At 35.0% G+C, this 27,106-nt stretch overlaps 1 protein-coding gene across 8 annotated transcripts in view; it reads left to right on the forward strand.

The window, feature by feature from the left end:
• The window catches only part of ripor1 (RHO family interacting cell polarization regulator 1), a 144,871-nt gene that overhangs the window by 56,408 nt on the left and 61,357 nt on the right, over positions 1-27,106 (forward strand). For 2 of the 8 annotated variants that reach the window (XM_009293578.4, XM_073929343.1), the window contains exon 1: positions 22,298-22,449. The exons of 4 other annotated variants lie outside the window; for them this stretch is intronic. In XM_009293578.4, coding sequence (XP_009291853.1) covers positions 22,431-22,449 — 19 coding nt within the window. In that variant the 5' untranslated portion in view covers positions 22,298-22,430. Of the gene's footprint in view, positions 1-22,297; positions 22,450-23,817; positions 25,227-27,106 lie in introns of those variants that run through there. 2 more of the 8 variants (XM_021467681.3, XM_021467682.3) reach the window with 1 other exon arrangement.

Consider the following 27,106-nt stretch of genomic DNA (forward strand, 5'->3'; position numbering starts at 1 on the left):
GCTGGACATGACAGGACAAGAGTGGATACTAGAGAAGCGATGATGAACTGGTACACAACTGCAGACATGAGGAAGCTTTAAACAACAACAAATTAGCAAACAAACAGGTGAACAGAATTAACTAATAATGGGTTACCAAGATGTGAGGGAGTAGACAAAAGACAGAAGAGCACGTCACAAAGAGACAAACACAATCTATGTGCTCACATGAAACAGGACTAGAACACACTGCCAATGAGAGAACTCCTTAACTGCGTGTTCACATGAAACTAAACACTAAAGCACATGGTCGCATGAAAACATGAAGCCAGCCAAATGCTTTACATAACACCAACATAAGACAAAAGGCAAAAGGCATGGCCCAAGCACAGCAGACACTAGGGCACTAGGGCTGCAGGATTCTGGCTAAAATGTGAATCACGATTTTTTTTTGCTTAAAATCAAGATTCTCAAAGATCGCAATTCTTTCTCACGATTCTTTAGATGAAAAACAAAGGTTAATATGAGTAGGCTATTATTATTGGTAATTCTCAAACATATCTTCACCTTGGAATTATAAGGTTCTATCTGTGTTCTGAATGATTTTGTGATATTGAGCTTCAAAGGTTTTGTAATCCATATAGCAAACAGTAGGTGTGTAACATTTGTTTTTGTAAACAATAAGTTGTCATTTAATGAGAATATGTCAATAACTCCGTTTTGACAAAAATGTCAGATAGAACCTGAATTCTAAAGGGACGATATGGTAAAACAACAATAAAAATATTAGGCCTATGTGTAGGTCTACTGTTGCTTAAAATGCTAAATTTTGTACAGTCATTATGGTGGAGTCATTATGGACTTCCAATATGTCCTGTTTATTTGTTTGTTTGTTTGTTTGTATGTCTCATTTGTCATTGACAGCATTATTAGACCATTTGTTTTCACTAGTAAAATCAGACATTTGTCATTATCAGATTTCTTCTTGCATTATATTCAACATTAGGCTATATAAGCTAGAGTAGCTATACTGACACTGTAAAACATTTATTTTCATGCACAGCACTATGTGTTAGCTATGAAAGAAAAAACATATCAAATGCTTGTCGTAATCATAACCGTAAATTGCGATATGATCATTTATATGATGTACGGCCAGTGTCATTTCCACTTTCTAGTGCGGCTCATGGCTGCCATCACTGTGCTAAAACACACACATTCAAATCATTCTTTCAGCACGGCTCTCAGACGATTGCTCTGAACGTTATTTACAACTTTATTACTTGTTATTCACAGCCAATGCAGGTTCTGTTCACTAAAGTAGCCATCATTGGCGTGCTGCATGCACGCGCGCGTGTTCTCGGTAGCTCGTGGTCAGCTCACATGTGATTTTGCGGCCGCAATTACATCATTACAGGAAGACAGATATTACATTTATGGGTGAATTATACCTTATAAATACAGTATGTGACACTTTTAATGCCATTTGAAGGTGTTCATGTTCCTGTGAAGAATTGTGCGACTGCCTTGCTTCTCTCCTGACCTTGAAAATATAATCGGCTGAATTAAGATCGTGTGTAGGGTCAAATTGGGATTGTGATGGTTTTTCGATTAATTGTTCAGCCCAAGCAGAGGTGGCGTTCATTACAAAGACAAGACACAGACAAAGACAGGAGAAATGAGGGCATGACCCTAGTAGACTCGAGCAGAGCACCTTATTCAAGACAAGTTATATAAATTACATTTTTAAAATGACTACTAGTGAATCTACAAAAGTGCTTCAGGGAAAATTCATGTGTCAGTGCTCTTCGGATCATAAAATCATATCATAAATCATAATTACAAGTCACTCAAAGTAGACGACAAAGTTAAATGGCCTTTATTGACATGGCTATTGTTTGAAAAACAAAACAAACAGCAATATTTTGCATCGCACCTATGCATTTCGGCCTACAGATCTACATGAGCATCAGGCACTAAAATCGCAGTCAGCTGATGACTGATCTCTGTGACCTAGGTCATTTCAGTAACCCTGAGAACATCATTTGCCCTCCATCACCTGTGTAAGTGTCACAGACGAGAATTGTACATGCTTTTATTGACTCATTTCAAATCCAGATGTGTATACTTTGATCATCTTGACTGTTCAGAATGACATCATCTTCAGAGAGCCGTGTGTTGTGACAGATCTCTTACACCTTTCTAGTCTGCTCTCAAAGTTAATCAGCTTACACAATCCAGACTCGAAGACAGCTGTGTGGTCTTCCACAAACCTAATGTGACGCGCACACATGCTTTACACTAAAGCCACCATCACTTGTGACTCCTCCAGCGTGTGTGACTCACTCACAGCCGATGATGTATTTGTACAAAGGCCAAAAATCAGCAACACTGCCATAACTCTCTCAAGCGTGATAAACAGACTCCCGATACCTGCGAATGTGTTGAAACTGAAATAACAAGCATATCTGTTGTGCACGTGACAGATTTTGCTTTCTATTAATTCGAGTTGTTTTTTCTTCTGACATTGAATTCATCGCTTAAAAGTCTGGACCCTAAATGGAAAAACATTCTGCCTTTCTATTAAGCACAGAAGATATTTTAAACTGTGTTTTTATTGTATTTGTCTATACAGTAATAGTCATTCATTGATTCATTCATTTCATGTCGGCTTAGTCCCTTTATTAATCCGGGGTCGCTACAGCAGAATGAACCGCCAACTTATCCAGCAAGTTTTTACGCAGGGAGAACATGCAAACTCCACACAGAAACGCCAAGTGAGCCGAGGCTCGAACCAGCGACCCAGCCACCTTCTTGCTGTGAGGCGACAGCACTACCTACTGCGCCACTGCTTCGCTCACAGTAATAGTCAGTGTAATCTAAAACAAGACTGAACTCTACTGACATGCACAGTATGAACAAGAAAAGACTTTAACCTCCCTAAAAAAATTCTGAATCAGCACCTTGTAACCTGGAAAAGTGTTCTTCCTTCCTCTTGGATGACTATGAGAGTAAATGAGTAATTTATTATAACCTTAGTTAGCTTTCAGGACTGATACACTCAAGTGTAAATGATTATTTCTACAGGTTGATCCTAAACTGCTTATTTGAGGGGTTTGAGCTGGCAGATGCTTTAGAATAGATTTTTTTTTATCATGAAGAACACTTTAAATTATAATTTAAATTATATAATTAGTTTAAATTTTTATACGAGCAATTCCAGTGTTATGGATGTGACATTTGCAGTAAAAAAAGTATATGTTGACATTATATTGAAACATTTGTTTTTATTTTCCAGAACCACTAACCACAGAGTTAAAAAAATCAGCAAAATATCAATCTGTAAACATGTTTTGTTCTTAAAATAAACAGACCAAAAAAAGTCTGCGAGTTTACAGTCCGCAACATGCTTTGTAGAAAATCTTCAACTCCTAAAAATTAAGGTTGCCTCTCTATAGAACAAACACGATTTTTTTTTTTTCATTTTATTTGATATTTTTGTATTTAAATAAAAAGTTTTGTCATGGATGTGTGACAGATGTGAAATTGCCACTCGTGTGACTTTGATAAATCAAGTAAAATTGTTTAAAAACATCAGACATTTTTGAGTATTTCTAAAGTACTTTAAAATACTTGCTTGCACAAAAAACGTAGAAACGGTTTCAGTATTTTGGTGAAAACTTGATTTTGTTCATTGCAAGGTTTACATTTGCATGGAGTTGCTCATTTAATTATTTTCTTAATTTGTCTTTAGTTAATTTCTTTATTTGCTTTTGGTTTTGTAATCAGGCTTAGAAAATTGATTTTAATATTTGTGTTTATCACTGTATTGACTTTGAAATATATAGTAAACAATCAGTTATCAGTATCAGCTAAAATATACATATTTGTGCATCTCTATTTTCTGTCAAAGTGGGCGGAACCTAAGATCCACACCGACCTGCTATGATCATGAGCCAGAGTAAATTTTTCCTAAAAAAACACTTTGGAAAGTTGTTTCTACTCCTTAAGTGGACTCCAGACTAGGGTTGGGGACCGGTACCCATGTAACTGGTATGCACCGAACCACTTCACGAAATGTGAAGGTTTTTTTCTTTCCATTGAGTGTGCAGTATGAAATTCCATTAAATCAACCCTCTTTCACCAGTCCTTACTTCTTATTCTCAATCAATACCTTAGTTTGTCACAGGGCATAAACAGTATGTTGCTGATTGAAAGTAAAACTGCCGAACTGCAGTTAAGATCAAAAAATGAAACACCCAAAATTACTTGAAACTCCAGAGGAAAAGTGGATAGTCTGGTGATGCAATTACGTTAATTGAAATATGTGCTATAACATGTAAAACGATATCATGAAAGGAACATTTAAAAAGCAACTCGTAAATACCTCAATCAAATTATTGTCTTATTCAGATTAAGGCAAATAATTTGATTACTGCTGTTCATGTAAACAAAGTCACAAGCCCCAACCCTTGAAAAAAGGTTTTGATGACAGCCTTTTCACAGGTTAGTAGTAAGCTAAGGTAATGTTAATTGCATAATGCAAATCTTAATTTATGCTGACAAACAAATTATCAAAATAAACCTATTAATGTAAAACATAAATCATGAATTTATGTATACTTTAAACTTTAAACTTTTTGGCACCGGTACCATTTTAAAAGTATCAGTTAGCGCGGTATCGAAATAACCCCAAACGATACCCAACTTTAGTCCATCCAGACAGACTTTATGTTGTTTGAAATAAAGATGTTCTTTGATTCCACTTTTAAGTATATGAGAGCCTTTACCACTGACTTTTTTCTGAAAAATATATATTTTATTTCAGCATTTATTTATTTATGTATCTATTAACACATTGTTTGATGACGCTAAACATGAATCAGTTTTGTAGCTACACAAACTCTGATATAGTAGGAATGAGGCGAACAGAGTTACAAGCTGGAGTGTCTTCATGCATAATAATTCTGCTTGATGTTCTCCCCGTGGTGCCGGCAAAACCTTAAGAAAGGTCACAATAGCAAAAGATTTCAGAAATCCTGCTGGACTCCAGATGATGGGAAATACGTGTGTGGATTCAGGAAACTCTGCATTCCTGGATCTAGTCTGTAAAAGACTGAAACCAGTGACCACACTGTTTGCAATGCGATGGAGCTGTTCTGATTGGATTAATCATGTTCTGGTTTAGATGAGCTTGAGATTTAGTTTTTAATCAGATGGGAGTGTTTGTCTGGGTGTAGGTATTTTAGATGCATGCAAAGTAAAGTGAAATCTTTTCTTCATATCTTTTCGACAATTTTTTACAACATAAAGTTTACTTTGAACAACAACCCTACAACCTTTCAATGTAAACAGAATTTATATAAAGTGAAACTGAAAATACTGATTTGTGGGATAATAAAGTCTTTGTGAACCAGAAGTTACTGCAGGCTTTTATTTTAGTAAAATGATGTATTTCCACCTGCAACTGAATATTGAGTAGGGGGTGGGGTTTTATTAGTTACACTCCTCCTTATATTTCACTTGCAACAAACTAAACGGGGCATGACTGCTGCATTGAAGGGCATTGCTAAGCATGTTTTACCCTAACCTGTTTGGAAACTGACATCATCAGGTGTGGACATGGCTTAACAAGCAAATTGTCAGGTTTTGATTAAAGATTACTGAAACTTTTTTTTTGTCGATTCATTTTTCACTTTAAAACTTAGAATATGTTAACATATAAACATTGTCAATTTTGAATTCATGCAGACTTTTAACCATGATATTGTGCATTATACTAGTGTTCTGCACCAATTCAAATGAGTTTTGTTTGCATGATTTTAACCAAAGACTATAGAATACACAAGACATGTCACTTGTATTTTGAATATGGAAAAGTGTAATTGTCAATATGGCAAATAAAGCCCTGCCTTCTAGTACAGAAGCCAATCATCGTTCGCTATAGACTGACGATTCTGTAGTGCAGGGGCTCAGACCAGACATGTGTTTTTAGAGTTTGGTTAAACACCCTCTGTAATCAGCAAACACACTGCAATGTAAGCAAATACTTGCTTTACAGACAAATATATTAGCATAAAGCTTGAAATCTCTACGTTTAAACGAACTAACTACACTTCACAAAACAAATGTTCCTTGGTTTTGTAATTTGTATGACATAAACGCAAGCTACAGTGCATCCCATCAAACACATATCACATGACAGTAACTACACTTGTAAACAAAGAGGTCACAGTTACTTTTGGAGGAGATTTGGCATCTAGAAGAAGTTGAGATTTACTTCTGAAGACTAGTGTGATTGGTCAAGGTGTTATTCAGAGGATGATAATGTGTAAAACGGCCATAAATAAGGTTGGTGTCAAGATCTTGTTCCCTTTGAGTGGGCGTTCTAAGCTTAAGAGACAGTTGATGTTTAAGTATATTGGTGATTCTAAATATGTAATGTAGTCATTTCACTCGGCGGCCATCATTGAAATGCCAGCTTGGGCATTCTATGTGATTAAATTCATTAAAACTTTTTTGCCAAGCTTATGATTGCATCACATATTTGGAATCACCAATAAAATTAAAACAATATCCGTCTCATAACGTCGGAATCCAACAAAACCTGCATACTTTCAGGTTGCCCAAACTAATGCTCATGCACACTCAAAAGAAACGAGATCACGACATCAACCTCATTTATAACCATTCTAAATATTATCATCCTCTGGATAATGATCGTCAGATCAAGCTGCTCTTCTGAATAATCCATAACTTGGTCTTGATGGAGATTCTGTCTAGAAATGACAGCGATTCTTTGTTTACGATTTTGAGGGAGTTTGTGTTGCTGTCATGTTATGTGCGTACGGACTGTACCTCATGTTCTTTTCATACAGATTACAAAACCAAAAAACATTTGTTTTTAAGTGTAGTAGGATCATTTAAAAGTAATCTGGTCCGAGTTTTTCCCTCGGAGTAGCGTCAGTCTACAGAAATTGATGATTGACTCCTGTACTAGTAGCTGGGGCTTCATTCGGCTTTGAACTGCTATTGCTATCACTGCTATTGACCTTTACACTTTTCCCATTCAAAACTATACGAGTCACATATCTTGTGTATTCTATAGTGTTTGCTTTAACTGCATTATATATTTGTATTTGTTCTATTTTGTTGCATTGTAAGTTACTTAAAAAAATAAGTCAAAACACTTTTCAGACGACTGAACATAGCGCTAAAATTCCGGAAAATATAGTAAGTCATATGACTTTAGATTTGACCAAAGCATGAATGCCGAGCACTGCTGTGTCTCTGAAGGGTTTGAACAAACAGGAAGTGAAGGTTTTCATGTCTGATCCTCTTCCCCTCTCCAGTGGTGCTCTTAGAGCTCTTGGCTTTAAACTGATTCGTTCATTTGTTTATGAAACAAGACTGAGAAAGACCCCCTCTTCACCTTTTTTCCCTTAAAGATGTTTTTTTAATGTCTACACCCACACCCCCTCATATAGGTCACAATCTATTTTAACACATGATATCTTTGGAGTGGATCAGATGTTTGAAGACCTCTCATATCCCTGGGGGCCTAGATTAAAGCTCATAATGGGAGTAAGAGGACGGGACAGAAGTTAGGCTACAAAAATAACAAAATGATCCCTAAAGAGTTAATGAAGTTTATTTATTTCTTTCACAATGTGACGAGCTGTGTCAGAGCAAAATACTGTCATATCCAAAATATCCGGATCTGACTGGTTTTCAGTGGAATGTTGCAGGTGCGTTATTGCAACATGAACAAAATTATGGCATGAAATTTGTTTCAGAATTCTTTTCATAAACAGACTTCTGAGGTCTAGATGAAATAAATGCTGAAATGAGCTGATGGCAGGACATGCTGTACTGCAGTTTGTTTCATTTTCAAGTGTAAATATTAAACTTATAGTTTGTTTGACCGTATGGTTGAAGACTTTTTTTAACATCTGTACTCAAAAGTACTTTTAATTAAAAAAGTCTTATTATAAATCCGTATGATTTGTATTATAAAAAATAATATTATTCGGTTAATATTAACTATTTTAAATCTCTCTACCTCTCTCTAATATTTATAGATAAAGAGTTCAGATGCAAAAAAAGTGCAATCAAAAATTAGCATTTTTCTCAGCCTCATATGCTTATGTTAAATTATTAAACTTTCAAGACAATGAAAATAACTTCTTTTTTCATAAAAGTGAAATTACTGAACCTACACATAAGATCCTGATTAAAATGCACATTTTAGAAGAACATTTCAGATGGCATTTAGTAGAGGGGCACGATATTGCAAAAAATGTTCATCTGAATATCATGTTTCATATCATTCAATATTGATTATTATTAAATACATTTAGGAGTTACAGGATTTTTAAAACAACTTTATTTTAATTTACCAACATTACTTAGGCAAATAGATTTAATAGTCAAAAACAGTTAAACAAAATATCTCGTCTATTAATAAAAAATAAATGTGTTAAAGAGACTCTTACACTTGATAAGTAAAATGTTGCAAAGTGTGTGCAATGTTAAAGGTAGATCAACATCTGTATGGTGTGACTAAGTAAACCTCAAACTCTATAAACAAAACACATTATGTTAATCAAATCTGCAGCTTTCAAGTAAAGGAACCAGCCATCATTATTCGAATACATACTGCAACATTACGAATTGTGATGTTAAATGGCTACATTACCCCTATGCTAAAAAATCTTTCAGATGAGGGGCTTGTGGCTGGGATGCACAAGAAAAGAAACCAAAAAGCCACTCTGGTGACATCCTTTTTTTTATTTACAATATCTTCACTGCTGCTATACAGCACTTATTTTCGCATGTTTGTTGTTCTGACCTGAAGTGACAAGTGCAACAGTGCTTTCCTTCACCGTTGTTTATGGCATCTCTAATATAGGCAACCATTTTTAAAATGACAAATGGACGAGTCTTGCTGCCTCTCCGATGCAAATTTATGGAGAAAAGTAAAAAGCACTGCAGTGTTTAGATGCGCTGTGTTTGTCTGAGGTCTGCCGTTATTACTGAAATGTGTATGTTCCATATATAGTGAGAAGCAGATTGGTTAGTTCTACTTGCATGAATCGTGGTGCGCTTGGGGCAATCGGAAAAGTTCAGATGTTTGTCAACTACCTACGCATGCACCTACATTAGAAATGACAGACTGACATTCTAAGCCTATTATCATTGCTTCCAAGTGCGCGCTTACCAGCCACATTTTAATAAAACTATAGCGCTTCATACCGAAATTTCATACCAAACTTTTGTTTTTATTATCAATATTGACAATGGTATTCAGTCAATAAATACCGACATCGATTTTATTGCCCATACCTAGCATTAGGTAGATAGACAGATAGCATCTGAACTCTTTAATTGCATATATTTGTCAACAAAATTAAATATAAATATATATTAAACATATAAACATACTCTGAATGTGTTGGTGTATGTGTTTTCATCAAATAATATATTTAATTTGCAATAGCATATAATTGTATCTATTCAGTTAAGTATATTAAATTAAAGGATAACAAAGTTTTTACAATATACATTTGCTACATTTTAAAGTTAAATATACATATGTATAAAGTAAATTTTTTTTTAAATAAATTAAATCTTCAAAGTTTACTATCTGAGTTTAGGCATAGTAGTGATGTTGAAGACAAAATGAATATATATAACGCAAAACTTAATTTAAAATAAGCTGAGAGCATTGTGTGATGTTTTGCAGCGCTTTATAATATATTGTGTGAAGCAATTGACTGACTGTACTTCTACAACATAGAGTGACCCATAAGCCTCTTAACGTCCAGCTGGGGATTAAACAGAAAGTCTTGGATTCATTAAAGGGTCCAGGATCTCTCCTGTACCCCGACAGCTATAGGATGAGCTGTGGGATGATTGATAAACTTTCTCTTATCAGACACAGTCTAATACTTTGATATACAGTGAGGGGATTAAACGAAACTGGAGATGATGTATTTAAGATAGCTGCTTGCATGCCATGGCTTGCTGAAACATTCTTGCATCTGAGAATGTACCTGTCAGTCCTTGCATGTGGGCTATGGGGGAAAAAGGTCATCCAGAATGTGGTAAATTTTCTTAAACTTAAATGGAATGATTTGCTGTGAGTTCAGAGAAGAACACGTTTAGGTTTATCCATGTTAAGGTGGTTTGAAATTTTGTGAATTACTAGTTAAAAAATCAACTGATTGATAAGCAAAAGTTTGAAAAGTATGTTGCACATGTAACTTGAGATTATAAGACCATTGCTTCTTAGGAAAAAGAGGAAGTTCAGGGTGAAAATGCTTTTCGAAGTAAATAAAACTGATTGTTAAAGTGGTTCAAAAGAAAATGCTACGTCAGTCTTTACTTAAACATCTTATTTTCCCCCTTTTTCCTTTAACACATGCGTTGTACAGAGAGCTATATGTATTTTTTATAATTCTCTGGAACAGAATTAAAAATAAATTGTAACCACTTAAATATTTGTGTCATGTCTAGGGCCAGACAGAACATTTTTTGCTATTTCCACACAGATTTAGTGTAAAAAAAAGCTGCAGGGTTTCTGAGAGCGCTTATTCCGAGTGGAAGACCTGTAAAAATAGCAGTGTTTGGACTGCATTTCACCTTAATCTTATATTAACATTACAGTGCCTCTGTGATGACGCCCCTTCGTTGAGCGTTTCTTGGGGTGTAAACCAAAGGGTTTATGACATCACTAACCCGGATATATTTTTTCTAGTACCAAACTTCGTTTGATGTAGGCTTCGCTAAGCTAACCCAAAAGCCAGTATTGTTTCACTTTGCATTGAACGTTGAGCGTCTTTTATTCAAAAATGTTGTTTATGTTAACACAGCTACATTACATTAAACAAAAACTAAAGTTTCAAATATAATATCATAGTGGACTATCCTTTTCAAGATCTATTTTGACTGTTTTGTCTTTATTAGGAAAAATGTGGCAGTGGCTAGACAAGAAGCAAAGTTGAAGAAAGAGAAATTAGGCAAAGACCCCAGAAGCACAGTGATTCTATTTGTCAGTGCGCAGCCATAGTCTATCGAGTCTATTACCACCAAAACACACATTGCTCGTTTTATTCAACATTAGGGGTGTAAATGATCACAGTTGATCTGTGATTTGTACGGATCACAACTCACGATTTGAAACATGCATGACCCGTGGATTAGGCTAATAATTACTATTTTTTTGCTTGTAGATTAATCCTAAATTTGTAACAACCACAAAGAGGTCGCCTCTCGCATCATTCAAATCACGTTTAAAAGCATTAAGGCTTTCCTGTAAAATATGATGACAAAAGAAGTTGGTAGGTTATTCGGGATGGGGTGCAATTTCTTATGTTATTAAAGTTGTTTTCTGTCACTACTTGTTTAGCCTGCATCAATGCATTTAGTGTAAGCTGCACGATTAACCATTAAAAGATCGGGCTCTCAACACCAACGCAACATAAACTATAAATGATGGTCATTTGCATATGTCTATTAATCCTTCAAATTGCTGCATTCAAATGGGAAAACGCAAAAATCAAGAAAGAGATTCAGTCTTTAGTCTTTTGAGTTAGTTATGAAGTTACAAACAGTCAAATAACACAGAAGTACTGGGATAACTGTGTCACGCCTCTTAAATAATAAAACTGAAATAGATCCAAGGTTCAAGTGCATTTATTATATGACCGGTAGTGAAAAATAATAGAGCAAAAAGATTCCAAAAACAGAGAAAACAAAAGTTCACAAGACGTGGCAAAAACATGAGCTGAAAACCAGGCAAACACTCCAGAAATCCAGAGACCAAATCCAGAGATTATCATGAACAACACTAAACGAACTGACAATGTAACAAAGGACTGCTGCTCAGATATAGCCGCAGTAATTAGCCACAGCTGGGCTTCTGATCAGAACAGCTGATCGGCATAATGATAAACCATGTGACCACAACACTAACACGCCACAACAAACGCACGTGGCATAGGCAAAACATAAGCACATAACAACAACAACAGACAAAACCAGAAGTGTGCACACGCCTACAACCGTGACAAATTTTTAGTTTAGATATAACCATCAATGTTTATGGTAAAAATTAAAATCACTGTCAAATGCATTTAACTTGACACTTAAAAATAAAAGTTGTAAGCAGCAACTACATTGTTTAACCAATAAGTGGCAACAACCAGCCATTCATTGAATAATTCTTTAAAAATGACACATCAAGTAATGAAACATGAAGTTTTGAGCGAATAACTGAATAATTTATTGAAAATGAGACAAATATGGGTTGTACAAATTATAATGTTAGATTTTGTTTTTTACATTAAGCGTTATCAGCAACAGTAGTTACTGTTTATTTCTGTTTATTACTGATTTTGTCTTCATTTTATTTTTGATGAAATTACAGGATCTAAGTTCTGTTTGTTAAAAACAAAAGTGTCTTGCAGTTAGGCATGGGCCAGTATTAGATTCTGACGGTTTGATAACCTTGGATAAAAATATCACAGTTTCATGGTTTCGTGATATTGTGATTGCTCTGAAATATATTCTTTTTAAATGTCTGGGTAAAAAAACAAAAACAAAATTCCCCTTTGAAAACAATATATTCTATTTTTGAAAGATTTAGAATATTTTGGAGCAGTAAACATGCCAGGCTAAATAATTCAAATGAATCATTGACTTCTGCTGTCTTCGTTAGTTTCAAAAAACAGATTTCTTTATAATTTAAAATGACATCTTTGGAGATATTTTTTGCTGGAGATACTATTGTCCTAAATAAAACAAAAACCAAAAAAATGTAAATAAAAAAACTTACACATACTTTAGGAACGGTATTACAGAAAATTTTGGCGGTTTTAAAACCTTGACTTTTCCAAACCGCAATATACCTTGAAAACGGTTATCATCCCATGCCTACTTGCAGTACTGTTTTTATAATAAATGAAAAGCATATTACATTTGTCTCCTACCCTTTCTGGCTGATCCGAAAAATGGTCCGATCCGTGATTAAAAAAACAATATGTGATTCGAACCGTGAGGTTTTTGATCCGTTACATCACTATTCAACATAGAGAAATTTAGTAGCAATTCCGAAATATTATTTTATTTTGCTTTTGAATTTTAGTAAAATTAAATTCACTTTGGTGCACATTTTCATAAAAGACCTTTTCCTTTTTTTAAGTGTCATACTTTGTAAAACATAAGTTTTCAAACAACAGCAGTTTGAACTTTTTTAGCACACGGATGTAAAGCCATCGGCAGGCAAGTCAGCAGTATGGCGATAATTCTCTTGCTCAGAATGCAGAGTCAGTGGAACAACAGCACGCCTCCACTGCAAGCCACAACTTCAAATGGCCAATAAATAAAGCATTATATTTATCCTCCTTCTCCCTCACATCCGCATTCGCTTGTTGTTATCAGCTTGAATGCAGGCAGTGGGGGAAATGAAGGTCTTATTGGCTGACCGTTAATCAGCTGCTGTAGAAAAAGTGATTGTTAGGAGATGAAGGTCAGACCAAGAGAGACGTTTATGATTAATTATTATATATAATTGACAGCCATAATCCTCATCATTTGTTGTTGAAACTGCAATCTAAATAACCAACAATTGACCAAGCATTGCAATCGAGGATGCTGAAACTCACTGCAACCTGTGTGTATGTGTGTGAATGGGATATTCCACCTGGTGTTCTTGTGTGTCAGTCCAGATGTCTCTCATTGTGACTCACTGTAGGATCATCGTAAGCACCTTTTCAACATGACTTTGTTAGCCTCTACATCTGGTATTGCCTTATGGTGAGGTGCTTATCGTAAGCCACAGTGCCATTGGTGATTTGTTTAGTAGCTTTGAGCAAATTCTTCACTTTTGTAACAACTAGTGTTTATTTAAAGCTCACTGAGGTGTCTTGGATTGTGCAGCTTTGTTCAGTTTGTGATGTCATTTCAAATGAACAGGAAGATGGGTGATGCGTAGCCCCTCCCCCTTTTAGTATAAAATAGCGAATAGTGTCTTATTTATATCACACCATGCGCCGACTGGTAAACCAGGCTATGGATTAAAGCTAATAATATTGTAAGTGTTATTTAATTTCTTATACAGACTGATCATTTTGCTTTCATAAGATATCAGTGTTTTGCTTGGAAATATGGCTGATATAGATTTGGACTTGTTTTTTTTTGGGTTTATTTTTAGTTTAAAAACTATAACCATAGACTAGTATTTTATGAATCAGCAAGCACCACAGATTCAGCTGCAAATCTTATATTAATGTTCTGCTGAAGAAGGGAAAAAAGCGCATAAACTCTAAAAAAAAAATGGCTTTTGCCGCTTATTTAAAATGAAACAGCACAATTCTTAAGGGTTTTTTTCGGGACAAATGAATTGTTTATGTTCAATCCACTTATATTTGTAAAAACCATTAAGTCAACTTAAATGAATTCGTGTTGGGACAACATGAAAGAATTGTGTGGAACCCAGAATTATTTACAGTGTACATTTGAAGTCAAAATTATTAGCCCTCCTGTGATTTTTCTTAATTTTTTTACTTTTCAGATGTTTCCCATGATGTTTAGCAGAGCAAGGAGTTTTTCACAGTAATTTCTATCATATATTTCTTCAGGAAAAAGTCATATTTGTTTTATTTTGACTTGGAAAAAGCAGGTTTTATTTTTTTCAAATCCATTTTAAGGTCAATATTATTAGCTCCCTTAAGCTAGATATTTTTTCTATTCTAGAAAAAACTACAGAACAAACCATCATTGTACAGTGACTTGCCTAACAACCCTAACTTGCCTAATTAACCTAATTACTTAAAATAGTATGTACTGTCATCATGTCAGATAAAATTAATCGGTTATTAAAACTATTATGTTTAGAAGTCTGTTAAAAAAAATCTTCTCTCTGTTAAACAGAAGTTGGAGAAAAAACATAGAGGGTGGCTGATTATTCAGGAGTGCTAACAATTCTGACTTCAACTGTACACCTTGGATGACCTAATTGCGAGTAAATTGACAGGAAATCTTAATTTTTAGGTCGGCTGTCTCTTGAGGAATGAAATAACATTACATAAAATTAAATCTTAAAAGGATAGTTTAATGTATAGAAAATTTGCTATGGATTTTATTTCTTTCCATAAGTTTTTTAGCTTAAACAATGCTGCTTGTTGATTTATAAAATGTCATCAACGGCTTCCAACACTTTGAGGATAAATTTAAATGAAGCATGTTTATTAACTCTGAATTTAATTTGGTGACATTTATTTTAATGGTCCACTTTAGACATTCTGTTGACTATAAGTAACTTAGCAACTGCATGTCAACTAGCAGACATTAGAGTATAAATAGACTGCACTAAATAAGCTAACACTTTTTCTCGCTAGTTCCTCAACTGTCATTATTCTCAATTTAACCATCTCTGCAAATATGCCAGGCAGCTTATTCTGTTAACCCTCAGCAATACTCTCAACTAATCTAAAGCTAGATCTGAAGCTACAAAGCTAAATTATAATATGAGCACCTATACTTCTAATATATACCTAATATACTTTAATTTATACTTGTAATTAAATGTTGGAAAAATCTGATATAGCAATATTGAATTTTTTCTGCAATAAATATTGCAATAGGAAAACAGTTTCAAAAGATAGTTTGAATAATTTGACATTTTTTCAGGAGTCTAACAGTATTCAGATACAGAAATTGAGTAATAACAATGCAAAAAGTATATTAACTTGCTTTGTCTCATTTCTAATCGAAATATCTCAGATTCTTAGATCAAGTCAAATTATTGTTTTGTTTTCACCTTAAGTCAAAATTTAGAGTTTTTTTTTGTTAAAACAAGCTGAATTATCTGCCAATGGGGGAAGTAAAATAGACTTGTTAATTTCTTTTTCTGTATAAATAATTAAATGACAATTAAGCTTTGTTACACCCCCAAACATCATCATTTTTTTGCCTGAATGTTTTAAACTGTCTTGTATGCTCAGTCACAGGCCTTAAAAACACAAGCAAATGATAAACTTTCACTCTATTATGGTTAAACTTAGCATTGACTCTACAAGTCGCATGTGTTCTGTTGCTCCTGGTCAACTATAAATCATACTCAACCTTGCAGATCTGGCGATGTGACTATTGCAGATAGACACATTGCGATATCGATGCTGAAAACAATATATTGTGCAGCCCTACTTGTAATATGACAGAATGGCAATGAAAATAGTGTAACTGGATGTATATGGAAAACTGAATAACTGGATTCTAATACACAAATACTTTGCATGTACATTGTCACATTATGTTAACTTTCATATTTTTTCGCACTGACTTTGTTACACCAATTACACACCAATTCACATCTAACATCTAAAATCTGTAATTTTCTGCAACAATATAAGTCTATAATTTTTGGTTTTGAAACTTGTTATGGCCTTATGTCAATATTATTTTCTGGTTGAATTTAATTGCATGCTCATAACATGCTTTTAATATCACATTCTGAAATGGTAAACAACTCTGGTCAGCTAGTCAGTGTTGTGATTTTCATGTGGTTCATTGCCCTGGCATCACCATAACAGAAACATTATTATCACTATAGTGATGTCATGCTGCGGTACAGAGATAAACCCCAGTCAGGCTTATACCTTATCCACAGCATGATACCAGTAATAATAAACTAATTGTGTGAGGAAATGAATAATCAGACACCTTGAGATAAGCTTCAGTCTGCTGACCTACTGACTGAGAGAGTGTTGGACTGATATCAGCTCTGAAAAGGAGAGCACCAATGTGTTACTATACTGACATGAAGACTCATAGGATGACTTCTAGTGGCAAAGTGTATAGGCTAAAACTTTACATTGTCAAATAACTTGTGTTTTAGTGGTGTTGATATTTAAATAGAGCCTTCTATAAGTTTTTAAAAGGAAAAAAGAAATCTGACACATTCTAATAGGGTTGTCACGATACCGGAATTCAGTTCCAATCATTAATGAAATTTAAAAAATTTCAATTTCCCTCGAACATTTGAGCGCTGTTGAGCAGGTTCTTAAACAGCGCTGAATTGCCATTGTGTTCACATGCTCAACAGAAAGGACTGTGATTGGCCGTGAAGGTCATCAATTCACTGAACTCTCCGCTGTTTACTGAGTGTAACCACAGATACAGGGACACTGGAGCGTATTAAAGCCAAGATTCATCAGCAATACACTCGTATATCAGCTTTTAGACAGACCAGCTAATCGTCTTGACTTCATAATGCTCAAATGTTCGCGGGAAATGCAAGTTTTTAAAAATGTCAGTACCGGTTGGTACTAAATTCCAGTATAGTGACAACCCTACATTCTAATATATGTAAAAAAATAACAAAAACTGTATTACATTTTCATTCACATACGTGTCTTAAATATTGTCATTTCCTTGGAGTCTTGTTTGTTTATTAGGAAATCAATATTTCTATTTAGCCAGAATGTGGTAAATTGATTGAAAATGGCAGTTAAAATATTTTAGGGGTTGGAAAATGTTTAAAGGATCGCGATTTCTACAAAATTATTAAGCAGCACAACTGTTGCCAGCAATGAGAATAATAAGAAGTACTTTTTGAGTAGCACATCCACATATTAGAATAATTGCTGAAGCATAGTTTGGTGTAAAATGTGTAGTGATATATTAAAATGCTTAATTAAATATTTTAGGTAACTCATTTGTAAAGGGCAAAGTATTCGATCTGAAATGGCAAATTTTTCAATCCAAACAGTTCTCATTTCAGCAGAACAGTTATTTATTTCTAAAAAAAAAAGATTCAGAATTTACTTTTTTTTCCGAAATGAACCAAGAAATATACACTTTTATAACAATAAAAAAGAAAAACCATATGTTACTACTAAATTATTTTAATAATAAACATACTGTGATCATATTTTTGTTTATTTAATAGCTGAATCAGAATTTTAATCGATTAATTGACTATTTTAATGTATTGACATTTAATATTAATAATTATTATTGACAATTCATTGATCCAACACACTTTTTTCTAAATTCTATTTGTAAAGTCAGTTTTTTGTAATACTATTTAGTTGCACATTAAAATAAAGGTCGTGTTCAAATGTTACTCAAATGTGTAAACATATTTACAGTATAACAAACTGTATACTGTATATAAATAAATAATACTATATTCATCCAATATATCATCCATCTCCTAGTGCATACTATGTTATTTCTGAATTTTCCCTTGTGTTTGTATAGTACACTCAAGCGTGTGTCTTTTGTGTTGGACAAATATTCAAACACAGACAAACACTGAAACAGACATACTTTGTGACGGCTTCACAGTGGCTTTTCAGTTGCTGTTGAGTGAGTGCTGTGACCTCTAGACACACGTCTGTGGTGTGTTGCTGACAGAAATTTCTTCTTCAGCCTCTCTGAATGTGACAGGCTGATAATCACGACGACAGCTACTATACAACCACAACACACAGCATCAGCTGCTGCTTCAGCCTTTAATGTGTGTGTGTGACGCATATGAAAGGCAATTACAGAAATATGAGCACCAACTTCCGTGGCTACTATCAGGGAGGAATTTGAGCTGAGCTGTTTAGTAGTAATGTTTATAATGAAATGTGATGTTTACTCCTTTAAAAACCAGTCATACAAGCTGCCTGTCTTCAGCATTTCCCCTTACTCATATTATCACGAGCGTGTTTGTTTTTTGATCTGTCATTTCAGCCCTGCAATAATGGTATGTTGTGTTAAGCTGGGCTTCATCTGGTGTTTTTGATGAGCTGTTGCTGCCGTCATCACTTATCTTGGAAGCCACAAAGGATCTTTCGACTTTAATTTCTTGGTCAGGGGGAACTAAAAAATCAGTTTTGCAACATATTTCTTGGGCAAGCTAAGTTTTATACATTTAACAAAAATTCATAATTCTTTCGCATAATATGGCATTATGTTATTAAATATTTGACAGCTACATAGATTTAGCAAATATGCATAATAACAAATCGAAGTGTAAAGATTTCTTTGGAAAATAAATTGTTGTTTTTAAATTGACTTGAAATAGCAATTAAAAGCCAATTATTGCCAATATTGCTGATCTTTGGTGATGTGCGCTTGACTTTTCCAGTAATTTTGTCCGCTTAAAAATTTTATTTTTATTCATCTGTGCTTTTACATCCCCCTTTATCTAATCAATAACTCGTACAATAACTCCTAACATAGGACTAAGGCTACATTTACATGACAGCAATTGTGTTTTGAAAAAGTTTAATGTCTACACAGCACTTTTTTCAAAACCATTTACACACATCCAGGAAAATAGCCAAAAACACTTAATTATATATACCAGGTCAGTGTTCTGCATTTTCATTATCATTGTAAACAGTTTTTCCAGCCAGGGGAGCGATGAGCTACATGTCACCGGTTAGGCACCCATGTCTACATTACCTGGCAGAAGTCTTGTCGTCTATCCAAGTTTTAGAAACAGCAAATAATAACTTGACTTCCAGTTGATCATTTGGTATCAGAAGTGGCTTATATGAAAAGCCAGGACCTCTAAATTACGCTTACCACAATAAAATTGGATCATGCCTTGATTTTTAATTATTTAATTAGGACAGTAAGGTCTGACATTGCTTAGACAAAAATCTTGTCACTTAACAGAAATAATGTACAGTATAGAATATAAAGTCATGGTGCAGTGGAAAAATAATGAATATTGTGTTTGACTCTCATGAGCTTGGGGGACTGCATCCATACATCTCTGCAATGACTTAATAACTTGTTAAAAAAGTCATCGGGAATAGCATAGAAAGTGTTCTCGAAGGACTCCCAGAGTTCATCAAAATTCTTTGGATTCATCTTCAATACCTCCTCCTTCATCTTACCCCAGACATGCTCAATAATGTTCATGTCATGGCCAGCACAAATGTCTTGATATCTCAGGCTATAAATGTTTCCATAAGAAACATATTATTTTGTCATATTATTTGTTACTATTTCAACTGGCATCGACGACTATACTTTTGTCAAAGAATGAATGTATAATTTACCAAGTGTGTAAGATCTATCTCCACTTTTGATTGTAATGGGAAGTAAATTCACACTTTGCTGATGAAGCTTGAGAAAATACTTGAGCACTACAATATACTCCGCCGTTTTTGTGTTTGTTTGTTTGTTTGCACTTGCCTTTAATCTACACTCTTGTAAACACTGTAGTTACACAACATCACTGTTTTCAAAGACTTTCATTTTTCGGTGTTTACATTGACACGACAAGGCAGCATTTTCAAAAAGTTCCACCTTCTAATCTGTTTTCAAATTTATGCACATTCAGTCACAAATCTTATGTTGTTGTGTAAACAAAAAGACAAAACCTCTGAATACTAGTTTATAGTTTTTGGCTGAAAACATTTTTATGAAAAGACTTCTTAGTCCTGCCCTGTTCTAAACAGTAGGTGTGTGCTAAATTTACCGTCCATGTATTGTAATTTTTTTGTCTTTAACTTTCCGTTCATCTTTGAAGCTGAAATCTTTAAAAGAAAAAAAAAACACAATATATTTTGGTTTATACAAAAAAAATAAGCAGCACAACTGTTTCTAACATTAATAGAAACAATAATTTTTGCTGTTGTTGTTTTTAGCTCAAAACATACTGTATTAGGTGTATTTCTGAAAGATCGAGTAGTATTAAAGACAGCTACAACTTAAAAAATTACAAAGAAAACATTGCAAAAAATTTTTTGTGTATGTTTATGATCAAATAAATGCAGCCTTACAGCATGGGAGTTTAACCTGTTATACCGATTTGGCTATTTCCACATATAATTTTGTCTTTGATGCTAAGTATCCACAGGCAATGCTCTACTGCTGTGTCACATTATAGATAGTGAACAGGCTTACCGTATGGAGTGGGATTCTGGGAAGTGGAAATTAGTCTGAATCTGTGACCAAATACTGATATGAATCTCAAGATCAAGACCAGCGATACACTTTACAGTGAGCCTAAATTGAAAAGCAAACAAGAATTTTATAAACAGTGTAAGAATATAATTTGTGAGTTTAGAACACTCTTAGCTTCCTTTAATAGGGTTGACGTAATCGATTTAGCTTTTCAAAGAAGTTTCTGCACTGTTGAAGTCAATATTAGCCTATATACGCCGCCACATGATGTAAATATCTGGAAACTTCTTAATGAGTCTGCACTGAATCTGTGACCGAACATTGATATAAATCTCAAGATCAAGACCAATGATTTGATAGATTTACAATGAGCTTGAATTGAAAAACAAACAAGAATCTTACAAACAATGTTTGAAGGTAATTTGTGAGTTCGGAACACTCTTGAGCTTCATTTAAACAATTAATGTAACCCATCTAGCTTTTCAAAGACGTTTCACCACTGTTGAAGTCAATATATATATATATATTTTTATATATATTATATATATATATATATATATATATATATATATATATATATATATATATATATATATATATATATAATATATAAAAAAAATTTATATATATATATATTTGGTGACATATTGTGCAAATATCTGGAAATTTCTTAATGAATCTGTACTGAATCTGTGATCAAACATTGATATAGATTTTGAGATCAAGACCAGCCATTTGATAGATTTACAATGAGCTTGAATTAAAAAGCAAACAAAAAAATTGTAAAAAGTGTTAGAAAATAATTTGTGAGTTTAGAAAACTCTTGAGTTCCTTTAAGAAGGTTGAATTAACCAATTTTTATTTTCCACTGTTGAAGTCAATATTAAACATGGCTCCACATTATGTAAATATCTGGAAACTTCTTTACTGAGTCGCACTGAATCTGTGACCGAACATTAATGTAAATCTCAAGATCAAGACCAGCGATTTGATAGATTTAGAATGAGCTTGAATTGAAAAACAAACATGAATCTTATAAACAATGTTTGAATTTAATTTGTGAGTTAAGCACACTCTTGAGCTTCTTTAAGAAGTTTAAGTAATTTCCCTTTTCAAGACAAGTCAGTATAATATATTGTCTGATTATGTTAATATGAAAGCATCAGAGTCATTATTAACAGCCTGGAAACTTCTGGAGTGAGTCTGCACTGGGTGTTTATCATTAAGTCAGTAAGCGCAGGTCGTTTGCTGGAACTGGGAGAGGCAGGAAGAGTGTGATGTCAGACAGGGAAGTGAACGGGAAACAGAATGAGGGGGAGGAGTGGGCTGCGGAGAGAGGGCGACGGCCTTCCCATTTCCTGGCAGCTTCTTTCTTTCGCTTTCTGCCAGTGCTGTATGCGAGAGTCTGAGCAGGCGATGAAGACCACCACAGCTGGGACTGTGATTGGGCTTTCTACTCATTCCCTTTGAAGGATCCCAACACAAACCTGAGGAATACTTGCTTGACTGCGCATTCAACAGAAGACGATACCATGTATAGTGGATATGGAGGTACTCTGTTGAACTTAAGTTGACAGTGAGATGTGTTTTAGGTATTGTTAGATATCTGATTTTGCTGAGTTTCATAGTGATTGTTGGTGTTTGTTGTAAAGGTGTTCATGTTTGTTTATGGTCACATGTGTTATGATGACTGATTGTTTCAAATGATTATTGTGCTTTATTGTAGAATGATTTTTCTCTTTCTCTGTTCATTGAAATTCCTCTTCATTGGCTGAGCAAAACTTTTGTTTTGACTTGCCAAGGACTCCGACAGCTTTAGTTCAAGTACACAACAAGTGATAAGGACAGTCATAAAAGTTCCTTCCTATTATATATTCTACTGCAGAGAACAAATCTGAGCTGAAAAACTGTTTAAAAAAATCTGCATAAAACTACTCAGCAGTGTGGTCAGCTGTAGAGAAATGAAAGTAATCTGTCAAGAGATTTGATACAGTTCCTCACACCAGGAGTTGTGTGCTTTCACAGACCTGAGTTAGTTTGGAGGCGAATGATGGTGGCTTTGTGGTTTTTGTCATTGTTCAACACTGTTTCTGTCCAGATGTTTCTGGGATTTGTGGACAGACCATTGTCCCCCTGGGACAGACGTCCCACTGGGTTCCCATGCAATGGTACTGTACTCAAGTAAGCCAGAGTGTGTTTACTTTGGGCTACACTTCGGCCTGGCACTGTGGGGTCAACTAGAACAAACACACAGGGAGGTCCTAAAGTTTACCTCTGGTTTACTTAAAGCTGTAAATGCTCATTTAGATGAGCCTTGCATGATCCTTGCAACTCCAGACCACAGGTCTGGCCTAATGTTGCAGAGAACGGTTAAAAATATTGGCTTATTATTAATGATATTTCTTAACACTTGAGGTAATCCAAAGATTTGCAGTTGGAGAGGGAGGAAAAGGGAAACAGAGCGAGATTCTTGTTTCAGGCCTTCTCTCATAGAATGGAAGGAAGGATACACCATGTGGGGCAAATGTTAAGTGCTAAGGGATTTCAAAAAGCCACATGACTATTAATAACTCTCAAGGTGCTTGTTGTCATATCCTGGTATTGAAGATTTTCATTGCAGCATTTCATTACAAAATATTCAAAGAAAATAGTGATAGACTGATATATCAGTTAAGCCGATGTTAATAGCATTGTCAATATCATTATTTAAAAATTTGCACACAGAAATCTTTAATTGTTTTAGTTTTATTTATTATCTGAGTCTGAACAATCTTTAATTTTGAAAAGTCTTTTGTCTTGAAAAACGACTGCATTGTCTTGGTTACATCTAGGTCACATGAGTGCCAAAATTAAACCCAAAAGAAGCTAAATATGTAAGAAACAGAAATCTTTGGAAAGTTTTTTTTTTTTTTTGCATAGTGGAAAAGGCCCAGTGAAGGACCCACGAACTGACAAGAAATGGATTCGCAATTTACTTGTCAACACTATGAAGATTAACTGCTGGAGATCGCAAATGACGGCAACATTTAAGGGGCCGTACGCATATCTAGTCTTTTCTAAAGTTTGTGCAAGTTTGTTGTTTCCAATGAAGGTGCACAGCTTATGTGCAAGCGACTTCACGCGCTCACACCTTCCAGACGCACACAGTTGAATGATTACCGTGAGCGCACTGCGAGTCACATCACAAGAACTGACCGATCAACTTTAGCTTGTATGGAATCGACACATTTCGGTAGAATAACTATCTTAGACAAACACAGAACCAGCAACCTACAAACCACTGCCCCCAGTGCCCCCTGTCCGCGGTAAAATTGTCAAGCGTTACCCAGTCCATGATGATAAAACTGTTGGGGACCACTGGCCTAGAGCCATTTTTAAATATGCCAACAACTTTGTTTATCAGTCACATCAACTTTTTTAGTTTGTTTGTTCATTTATTTGTGTTTATTATTAATTTTTACTATGTGCCTCTTCCGCATGGTAAGAGAAAACCGGCACAGAGTGTAAAGTGGGATTTTAAAGGTGCAGGATTGATCCCAGATATCACAGTGTGATGTTTTGGGAGTCGACTGTCTCTCTTTGCTTGTTCCCACCGAGGTTTTTCGGGACACCACTTTAGGTTTCCTCCCCTCTGGCTGTATATCCTACTAGTGTTTGTTTGACGGACACCAGACCCTGGTAATCTGTGATATGAATGGAATGTGTCCGAGACAGAGAGGCTACTGGCTCCAGCATAATGAATGTCCTATCATGACAGAGAAGGAAGTGGAAAGCCTGCTTTTTTTTTACAGGTGTTCACTCAAACCTCTAGCAGCATCTGGATGAAGCTTGAAAACTGTGACTGTTGTGTATGCATTCATAAAATATGGCCTGGTGCATCATCGCATTAATTTGGCTTGTTTGACAGAGTGTGCAATTGTTGGATTCCAGTTGGTTGGTGTGAGATCAGGGGTGTGGAGGCCCCCAGGTGTTTTTTCTGGAATAGTCCTGGAGCAAAGCCAGAGCACCAGAACAATGCAGCCGCTCTGATCCACATGCTTCACAAGAGCCTGACCAGCTTTGGTTATTGTCAAAACCTGCGGTCTGACTGTCTAACCATTTCACAAGTGGTGGCGTTGGGTCCTGTTGGACGGGTGGGAACCCGGCGCACAACAACAGCTGGAAGGATGAAGCTTTGATGGTGTTTATTTGCTCTCGGTGAATGCTTCCGGTGTATGAAGGGAATGTAGGAGACATCTGATTCCCACTGGAGTCATGGCGAAGGAGGAGAATGTGTCACTTGCATTGTTTACCTGGTGACACGAAGGAGGAAGGAGGCCCGCCAGCAGGTGTTTGTGTTTGTATGTTTGCGTTGAGATGAGGTCTGTCAGGAGAAATAACTTCTCTTCAGTTTCTTGGTTTTGTTCAGATGCTGTGAATTGAAGTAAAAATTCAGTAGACTGTTTTTAAAAAGGTTTTTTTTAAGTGTAGAGCTGAAATGTATATAGATAATCATTGATATCAATTTGTCTAATATATATTTGTTGTTAAACAGTATTTAGATCTCCTTTAAGCTAATGTAATGGCCTGCAGTAATGCAGTTAGAAAAAACGATGTCAGCGTATTTTGCGTTTAGAATTACAACTTGATTTTTAGCTTTAATCATAAATAAACTTGACCTGATTGACCAGTTTGTAAACATTAAATCTTATTTTTCTTTTTCTTTTCTTTTTTAATTTAATAGCTCTTTAAGCCATTTTAAGGGAATAGAAGATGTGAACTGTGGACAAAAAAATTAAATATGTAACTTAAAATAAAGCATCTAATCCCATACATTTAGTTTGTTCAATATACATGAGATGTGTCATAGGGTTGGGTGATGCTGACCAATTTGGCATTGTACGATTTCTAATGTGAAACATTGTGATGGACGATGATTTATGAATAATTATTTAATTCATAACGAATTCATTATTTGTAGCCTGTTTCAACTACCTGACCCGCATGGTCTTTGTTTTACCCATAACGAAATCATAAATAAATAAAGATAAGTTACACGCAAATTATCACCTGTCAATCACTTTTTCCGCGGCACTCTGGCATGAATAGGCAGAGTGATCAGTCTTGTTATAATGACGTTGACAAACTTGGTTGGTAAAAAGGTGCACAACCAACCGGAACCAACCAACAGTATCTGAGGCTTTCGCTAAAATTACTAAGTACAAGTGTGAAAGTGAAGAATTGAAGCAGTGTACTGACGCTGTGACATTGCCTGATAGATTCAAATGACCAAAGAGTCTTTAGATAAAGACAAGATTAATTAAATATCTTGTTTAACAACAGTAGTGACACACGATCCAGCGGTACATCCTCGATAAATTGTCCGATTGGTTGGTTTTGTGCTCAAAGCACCCGCTGACTGCTGGAGCTCAGACGCGAGCATACACTACAACACATGACAGAGTGTGTGTGTGTATTTGTGTGTGGTTACGTGATGTGCATTTTCAGCTGTATATCAAGGGAGGAGGGCTTTTCAGCAATGCTTGATGAAACGCCAGTGTTTTCGCTCTAAAATGGCATTTTTAAACTAAGACGAATTAGTGTAAACAGGGCCATGTGTATTTTTCACAAGGATGTTGCTGCTGCGACGGGGGCAGGGTGGTGGATCGCGATGCTGTCTCAGCATCTTGATATCAATCACCCATCAGAGATAGACACTGGCATCGTCTATCGACCCAACCCTAATACAAAGTTTACTTTTTCCATTCATTTGAAAATGTAAGACATTTTGTATGCCAAATCTACTTATTTTTGCATTATTATTGTAAAAACAACACAATTTTACTAATATTAAATGACAATATTATATGATACAATTGCAATAGCATATAAACTGATACAATTGCAATAGTGATGCAATTGTTTAACATTTTAAAACCTGAAGTGATTAACTTGTTTTATGTAGTATTTTGACTACCTGCAAAAGTTGCGTTAAATTGTTTAAAGTCTGCTGATTGATAAGTGATTAATTACAATAGTTGTTTTCAGAATAATAATTAGTTGTAGTCCTTCTACTTTTATTTTAAATGGTTTAAAGGTTTTTGTAGTAGTGCTCTGACATAACTTTGCGATTTTGTATGCAGGTATTTGGAGGGGTGTAATTTTCTGTCATGCATGAGATGTTTAACCAATTCCAAACATAAAACCAAGTCAGCTGGTCAATCAGAAA

This window comes from Danio rerio, chromosome 18, assembly GCF_049306965.1.
Source record: "Danio rerio strain Tuebingen ecotype United States chromosome 18, GRCz12tu, whole genome shotgun sequence".
Lineage (NCBI taxonomy): Eukaryota > Metazoa > Chordata > Actinopteri > Cypriniformes > Danionidae > Danio > Danio rerio.